The sequence below is a fragment of the Rhinopithecus bieti genome, unplaced genomic scaffold (genome assembly GCF_001698545.2).
Source record: "Rhinopithecus bieti isolate Rb0 unplaced genomic scaffold, ASM169854v2 scaffold_18548, whole genome shotgun sequence".
In the NCBI taxonomy this organism is placed as follows: domain Eukaryota; kingdom Metazoa; phylum Chordata; class Mammalia; order Primates; family Cercopithecidae; genus Rhinopithecus; species Rhinopithecus bieti.
In genome coordinates, this window is record NW_016809526.1 from 3,444,503 (window position 1) to 3,453,663 (window position 9,161).

The 9,161-nt window shown below is 37.3% G+C and overlaps 1 protein-coding gene across 1 annotated transcript in view; it reads left to right on the top strand.

The window, feature by feature from the left end:
* AK9 (adenylate kinase 9) overlaps positions 1-9,161 on the top strand; it is a 176,175-nt gene that overhangs the window by 73,943 nt on the left and 93,071 nt on the right. The window contains 2 exon segments of the mRNA XM_017889625.1: positions 869-952; positions 2,474-2,622. Coding sequence (XP_017745114.1) covers positions 869-952; positions 2,474-2,622 — 233 coding nt within the window.

Consider the following 9,161-nt stretch of genomic DNA (forward strand, 5'->3'; position numbering starts at 1 on the left):
AAATAATTGAGAGGACATATATAAATAATAGCTTTACATATACATGTATAAATTTTATATAAATATATATTTGTATAAGTTTATATATATAAACTTATATTGTGGTTTTTTATTCAGTTTTAAAGTGCATCTATAATTTATTTTGTTAAATAATATAGAGCTGATTTTTTTAGTTTCTCCTACTAATTCAGACAGATGTGCTTGCCTGCTGTTTATTTAAAGCCTAGTAAGAATTGAATGGGGCACTGTCAGAAACTCGTGTATGGCACTCTTCCTCCCTTAACACACACAGTCTTCACAGAAGAAGGACCCCACCCCCTGTACATTAAGTTTTTGACTGTCAGGTGGCAACTGACAGCCTCATCTTTGCTGCTGTGGAGTTCCCAACTCCAATCCACAAAGAAAGCCCCACCCCGAGACTGTCTGCTCCCTCTTTGGGGGAGGCAGTCCAGGTTAGAAGCAGGCAGCAGTACCTCTATCCACTGCTGGAAGGATGCCAATATTGCCAGTATCCATGGGTAAAAAAGTCATTCTTCTGCCCCATGTCTCTGAAGTAAGCACAGCCTTGACCTCCAGGAGTCAAGAGGGTGTTAGTTGTCTCAAGAAGGACAGTGTTGATTGTTTTTTTCTGTTTAGATCCATTGGCATTATAATAAACTGAAATTACTCCTGGTTTTGTTAAAGGTTATTACCTTCATTATCTGCTGCTAGATATATTGACCCATTTAAATGTTATGGTTGTTATTTTAATTAAAAATTGGGAATGTGAGTCCTGGTTCCCTAGGTTTATATTACAATCTTCTTTGGGAGTCACCTACTTTTTTTTTTTAATGCCGTTCTTTAGGAATTCACAATGTTTTATTCACAGATGGAAAAGAATCTGGTGAAACATCCACATTTAGAAGGCATTCTCAAGATGCTGGTCAAGATGTAAAGTTGTATTCAGATACAGGTAAATTAATATTTGGATAATTTTATTCTTTTATAATTGTGGTTCTAAAAAAAACACAAGTAGTTCCCTCAGAATTTAGAAGAAGAAATGTGTGATTTTTTAAAAAAATGAAAGCATGATTAACACCCAAGTACTCTATTTTAATGGCTACTCTATTATGAAAAGTTGGACATGCAAGAACATTGAAAAACTAATACATGATATGTTGTTTTGGTGAAAAAGAATATTGGGAAGACAGGCAGTCTATCTTTCTGCTCTGCCATCCCTGGCACACAGCTACTATAATAAGCCACAAGATGGCTGCTGGAGCTCCAGCCATGACATCAGTGTACCTAGCAGGAACACTGGAAAGGGAAAGGAAAAGGAAAGCAAAGGACAAAAACTGGCAGTTAGCTGAGTCAGCCAAGTGTGAGGAGCACATGTGCAGGCAAGTGCACACACACACACACACACGTGTGCACACACACACAAACTCTGCTTGCCTCTTATTGGCTGTCCAAGCTATAAGGGAAGTTGAGAGATGTAGTTTTTCAGCTGGGCACATTGCTAGCCTTGATAAAATGAGGGTTGCTGTGTGAAGGAAGAGGCTAATGGATGTTGGGTGGACAATTAGCGGCTTCTAGCACATTTCGCATCTTTGCCTGGCTGTTTCTGCTTCATTATGTACCCACTCCCATGGGCGCAGTAAGATCATGGGTTCTTGACTTTTCTGCTCTGGCTTTCAGGAACTGTGAGTCTTTTGATCCCTGAGAACACTTTCAGACAGGGAGGGAAGCAGGCAACTGCTTTTGAAGGCCCTTTGGGATTTTTTTGGGTTGGGATCAGTCTGGCTCCCGCTAGAGACCCTGACAGATGGAACCCTGAGGCAGAGGCTCAGAAGCTTGACTGCAAATGCAGAATTCAAACTCCTGCAAATGCAGGAGTCAGGTGAAACTGCCAAACTCCTATCTCATTAGAGTAGCAGATGAACAAAGATTTACATCACGATGCAGCCTGAGAGCCAACTCAGCTGGGCAAGGACACACTTCAGCACCAAAGAGGACAAGAATCAAGTGTAACACTTGAAACACCAGCCTATGCCACCTTTTCTCCATCCCCTCCAACTTGCCTACCTCTTGTCCCCTTACTGTCCCTTGTAGTCTCGTGCTAGTAACTGGAAGTATTCATCTTGTTTTTTGACTCATTCCCTAGATGCTTGTGTTTTCACTTGACTCCTGGAATCCTCTGGCCCCTACATTTCTTCCCTGGTTTTGACTCCTGCCAGACATGACTTTATTCCTGCCTCTCACTTTCATTCTGCTGCACTGGCTTTAAGTCACTTCCCTGAGAGTTTGTGGTGCTGTGATTCCTGACTTAACATTTCCTCTCCAGAGTCTTATTTCTCCCTCCTTCCAACATGTGCTGCAGTGATACAAAAATAATACTTTCTTGGGTCAGATATTATCAATCATGTTTTATCGCAAGTAGTATTGTCCACTAACATTATTAATGGCATTAATTTATCAGCTTATTTTACTTTAGCCCCAACAGAAGACTCGATAGAAGAGGTAACTGCAGATCATCCAGAGGTTGTGTCCATGATTGAGGAGACTATAAAAATGTCACAGGATATGAACTTTGAACAGCCATATGAAAAATATGCTGAAATCTTACAGGAAGTCCTTGGAGAGGTAAAAAATCTAGCCGGGTAATTCTTATCAGTGACTTAACTATTACTGAGAAAATGTTAATCTAGTATGTGTATAATTATTTTAGAGTCTTATGGTGTTGAAATTTGTAGCCTTCAAATTCATGTACATTGTGTAGTCAGCATTGTTAAGTGTGAAGTACCCCAGTGAACAACTACTGATGCTCTTTGGTAAATTTTCAATTATAAACAAAATTATGTAATATAACTTTATGCTTTGAAATTAATTATTCATTAAATTTTATTGTCTTTGATTCAGTTCGGTTAAAAGATGATGCATATTGGTACTAGGTACCAAAGTTGTATGTTTCATCTATGAACTGATTAATTATAAGCCAAGATAAATTTTGCTCCATGGTTAATTAGTTTCATCCAACCAACTTGAACATGCGTTCATAGGGGAGATGAGTGGACACACATGTGCTGTTCCAGTCTAAAGGGGAAAAAAATCCTCAAATGCTATCTATCAATGGCAGGTCAGAAGGCCCATTGTTTGTTTATAAAGAACAGGATATTCATGTGGGTCTGTTTTGTACAAAGATCTTAAGTAAACATTCAGAGCAAAATCAAAAGCAGAACTAATCTTTTCAGCCCTTGATGAACTTCTGTATATCTCTGTGATTTAGCTTAAAATTGCTATGTGAAGAAAATATATATGATGTTAGAGTATGGAACCTTTTTGTAACACATTGGGTGGTTTCCTCAAGCCCCAGGCTCTACCAGCCTCTCTGACTCTCAGATTCCCATGGCTCCCTTTGAGCTTCCCATACAGACCTTTCAAAGTTTTCTGCATATCTGTCTTCTGGTTGTTCTATCATCCATTTAGTCCTTCAGAAATATTGTGAGTACCTACTATCTGCCCCATACTGTGTTAGATACCAGGAATCTGAAGATGGATTAAACACAGCCCTTTCCTTTAAGGAGCTATCCGTCAGGTAGGGAAGACTGAACTGACATGTAAACCAATAGCTGAGTTATCATGTGCTAGAGGCAAATAGATGTGTATGAGGTGTAGGAATTCCATGAAGGTCAGAGCCATCATCTCTGCCTGGGAGGTAAGAGAAACCATCGCAGAGGAGATCTGCAAGTGACAGACATGTTTGGGAGTGTGGAATTACCATATTTGCTCTTGAGTGAAATTTTTCTCCATTCTCTTCAGAGTTTATTCTGGAGGATATAAATCCACAAGTAGTCCTACACTTCTGATACAGGAATATTTATAGTATTAGATGGTAAACTGTAGCTCTGGAACCGTTTAAATCATATGAGATTTTAACTCCCAAGCTTATATCAAGTTGTCATTTCTCAAAAGACCAGAGACCTGTGGAGGAGACAGTTTTACCCATCATCAGTTCTATGATCTTTATGATTAGGAGAACTATTCTTCATAAGCAGCTAGAGATATGCTCTTTGAGGTGGGCCTGTACAAGTCATATGCCCATGTTGTTTTGGGGTTTTGGAGGTTTTGTTTTTTATTTTTTAAATTGGATTGTCTCTTTTTTGATTCATGTTTCGTCTATGTATTCTGAGTATGATTCTTTGTTGGATATTTTGCAGTGATCTTTACAAATATCTTCTGTCTTGAATAATAGGAGTTAATTTTATTGAAATCAAATTTATTAATTTTTTCTTTCACAGTTAGTGCTTTTCATGTTCTGTTTCAGAAATATTTGCCTACCCAAAGTCAGGAAGATATTCTCCTAGGTTTTCTTCTGGAAACCTTGCTTTATCTTTCATATTTGGATCTACAGTCCATTTGAAACTAATTTTGTGTATCAAAACAATATTCAAATAGCCAATATACATATAAAAAGGTACTTAACATCACTAATCATTTACCACAATGTGGTCAAGTTGTATTTTTTTTCAAGATGGATAACTAGTTGCTCTAACACCACTTATTGAAAAGACCATCCTTTCTCCACTATCATGTATCAAGTGGCCATATATATGTAGTCCCTTTATAGACTCTTTGTTCTATTCCATTAGTCTATTTGTCTGTGCCAGAGCCACATGTCTTAACTACTGTAGTTTTTTGGGTTTTTTTTTTTTTTTTTTTTTTTTTTTTTGAGCCAGAGTCTCACTCTGTCACCCAGGCTAGAGTGCAGGGTGCGATCTCAGCTCACTGCAACCTCCACCTCATGGGTTCAAGCGATTCTCCTGCCTCAGCCTCTCAAGTACCTGGGACTGCAGGTGTATGCCACCATGCCTGGCTAATTTTTTGTATTTTTTTAGTAAAGACGGAATTTCACCATGTTGGCCAGTGTGATCTAGAACTCCTGACCTCAAGTGATCCACCTACCTTGGCCTCCCAAAGTGCTGGGATTACAGGCATGATCCACCATGCCTGGCCCTGCTGTAGCTTTATAATAAATCTGAGGGAGTGAATTCTTCAACACCCTGTTTCTCCTGTCATTGCATCCTTCTCTGTGTCATACATTATGTTTTCTTCTGCTTACTTCTTTAAGATTATCTTAGCTATTGTAGGTCCTTTTTACTTCCACATAAATTTTAGAATCAGCTACTCAATTTTCACACACACACACACACACACACACACACACACACACACCCCTCTGCAGGCATTTTGATTAGGTTGCATTGTATCTATTAGATTAATTTGGCTAAGACTATGATCTTTACAATATTGAGTCTTATAATCCATGAACATAAAATATTTGTACAGCCATCCCTCAGTACCCTCAGTGGATATCCTCAGTGGATTATTTCCATGACCCTCACAGATACCAAAATCCATGAATGTTCAAGTTCCTTGTATAAAATGGCATGGTATTTGCATATAACCTATGCACATCCTTCCATATACTTTAAATCATCTTTAGATTACTCATAATGCCTAATATAATGTATATGGTGTGTAAATAGTTGTTTACACTATATTGTTCAGGGAATAATGACGAGAAATACAAGTCTGCACATGTTTAGTACAGACGTGACCATCCTTTTTTTCCGAAATATTTTATATCCGTGGTTGGTTGAATGCACAGATGCAGAGCCATGGATACAGAAGACTGACTATAATTAATGTAGGTCTTCTTTAATTTTTCCCAGCATTGTTCTGTAATTTTCAAGGTAAAGGTCTTCAACATCTTTCATTAGGTTTATTTTTAGGTATTTGGTGTATTTTGATGCTGCTATAAATGATATTAGTGTTTTATTTTATTTTCTAAGTGTTTTATTTTATTTTCTAATTGTTGCTGCAACCATTTTTTATCCCATTTTAAAAATTGTGCCTCCCATTAAATTCTGGTTTTTGTCTGAAGCTCACAGCCCATGTGTGGAATAGATATGACTGATGCGCTTGGACCTAATGTATGATCCAGTCCAGGGAAAGCAAATAGGTTATATTTTACTTGCAAATGGATCAGTTAAGCATTTTTTAAAGAATTTCTTAGAATTATAGTTTAACAGTATTTTAAAGCCTTAAAAATGTAGAAATAATGATAGATATTGTTTCTACCAAAGGAAGAGAAGACTCACTCCCTTGCCATGGAGAATGCACAGAAATTATTTTGTTCATACCAAACCATTCGCACTTCTCCCTGTTCTCCCGCCTTGACCAGCTACAGAGCACCCAAGGGAAGCAGAGGCAGAGGGACATGGGACCTTACTCTACAGCAGCTGTGTTCTCTGCTTCTACTGCTCTGAGCACTTTTGTTGAGTGAAGTGTTACACTGACTATATGAAAGGTACTTGCCCAGTACCTAACAGAAAAACAGTAGCAACCTCTAGGGAGATGGGCCTTTTGTGTCAAACGTGCCACTCTGTGTTTTCCAGTTGAAGCTCATGACTTGTTATCCAACTGCACATCTAACCACAGCCTGTTCTCTTACCTCTGTACTCTTCTGTGTCATTAACATGATTTGCTCTGCTTCTCTGTCTACATGGTTTCCCTCTAACATCTGTACCTATCTGTTGTTCATTTCTGTGTACTTGGCACCATGTACTTGGCACCTTTGTATCTGTATACTTGGCACCATCGTTATTTCTTTCTGTGCCTCCTACATCTCTCTGGGTCATGTCCTATTTCCTCTGCTTCGGTCTCCTATCTATCTATCTATCTATCTATCTATCTATCTATGTATCTATCTATATATCTATTCACAAGTGATAAAATATAAAGTAAACATAAAATAGTGTAGAGTAAGGGAATCCAGAAATAGTATGTTTAAATGCAGAAAAAGTAAATCTTTTAAGTTAAAATCACAAGAGGATAGAAGAATGAGTAATGTACAAAAATGTATACCATTTTTGTCAAAAGGAAGTGCCACTTTAATTTTATTTGATCAAACTCTTGAGAGCCCATTTCCATGATTCTCTCTGGTGACAGCCAGACTGGACATAGACCACATGTAAAGGCTTCTCGGGGCCCTTGTCCTCACCATTCCTCCAACAGGCATAGTCCCCAGCCTCAGAGCCTCCTCACCCCTCTGCCTGGCCACATACTCTGGAATTCTTTAGAATATGAAATCATGGGGAAGGATTTCACCTTCTCCCCACAGTTATCCCAACTAAGGAATCACCTCAATACATTCCCAAAATAAAGCTTTGTGGCCGATTCATCCAAAATTTGCATCTTCAAGTACCCAAGTCCTCATCCCTCAAACCTTTCCTCACCTTAGCTTTGAATGTGTCTGAACTTGAGCAACTTGGGCTACTTCAACAACAGTAGCACCTCTCCTTTCAAGCCATTTCTTTTCCTGAAGCCATGGGAGATGCCCATCATGTTTCATTTCTCTCTTTCTTACTCCAAAATTGCTCAGTATTTGACCTTTTTCCATTTAATCAGAATCATGTGGGATAAATTGAAATCAGAAAGACATCTAATGCATTCAGCTCTGCCACACAAACTTCTCCAAAAAAGGAGCTTGGAGGTCCTAGTTCCCTTCTCAGAGTGGGGATGAAAAAAACATAGCAAGAAAAAATTCAAATGAGTATCTCAATAAATTATCTTGTCACATTAAGGATAGCAGAATACCTTATTAACATGACAAATGAGTTTGGCTTCAGACTGCAGACCATATAACCTTAAAGTCAGAAACAAGACAATGATATTCCTATGACACTCATTTTTTTTGGGAGATGGAGACTTGCTGCGTTGCCCAGACTGGTCTCAAACTCCTGGGCTCAAGTGATCCTCCCACCTCAGCCTCTCAAGAAGCTAGGACTACTTGCCACCATGCCCATCTGCTGTCACACCCATTCTTAATGATTTATAGAAATTTTAGCTTTATACAATGCCTTGAAACATAATAAGAGGAATAACTATTAGAATAGAGGAGAAATATAATCATTATTGCAGCTGATACTATTTATTTTTTAAATATAATCTAAAAAACAATGAGCTAATAATTTCATTCAGAAATAAGGTAGCCAAAAGAATTTTAACAATCCACATGTGATAAGAACATAAATGTAATATAACTAAGTTTGAAATAAAGATGAAGGATCCACATGAATAAAATTATTAAAATTTTTAATGTGAACAAAAGCAGATATCAATAAATAGAGACATAAATTCTTATATGTAAAGACAAAATCTTATTAAAGTATCTTTCTCAGTTAATTTATAGATTTGATACAGTTCTAATAAAAATATCAATTTTTTTCAAAACTGACAGCATGACTCTAAAGTTTATCTGAAAGAACCAATAACTGAGACTAAAACAGTTCGACAAAGAAGTATGACAGAGGGAGACTTACTCTACCAACTAGTAAAGTATGTTGTAATGCTACCGTGGTATATAGGCCTGATAAACATACCAGAAGCAACAGAACTACAAAGAGGGTACAGAAACAAACTTCAGTGTGAATAAAAATTTAGTATATGCCAAAGGTTACATCACAATCCAAAAGGAAAGAATTATTTAACGGTGTTGATAAAATTAACTGTTGGGAAGAAACTATTTAGATTCTCACTTTCTATCAAAATAAAGATAAATTCCATATATACTAAATAGTTAAATGTAAAAATGGTATTTTATTTAGACTAGTAAAAAGTGTATTAACATTGAAATGATTTGGAATGGTCAACAATTCCAGACACAAATGCACTGGAAGAACTTGTAAGAGCAAATCTCAATAGACTATTTAATAATGACCATCTCTCTAAAAAAATTATGCAAGTCAAAAATGTAAGGCAAAGGACAAGCTGGGGAAAGTATTTATAATAAATATAACATTAATTTCTTAGAACTCTGTAGAGAATCTAATATCTGATCAAAAAGCAAGCAAGGGATATAAGCAGATTTTATCAAAGAAGAAATACAAATGGTTCATTGAAAATTTTTAGGCACTGGGTTTCTCAAGTTGCCCACTTGACCCTCTTCCAAGTTGTACTTTCCTTTTTTTCTTTCCTTTCCTTTCTTTCCTTACCCTTCTAAAGCTTTTTAATAAACTTTCACTTCTGCTCTGAAACTTACCTTAGTCTCTTCTTCTGCTTTATGCCCCTCAGTCGAATTCTTTCTTCTGAGGAGTCAAGAATTGAGGTTGCTGCAGACC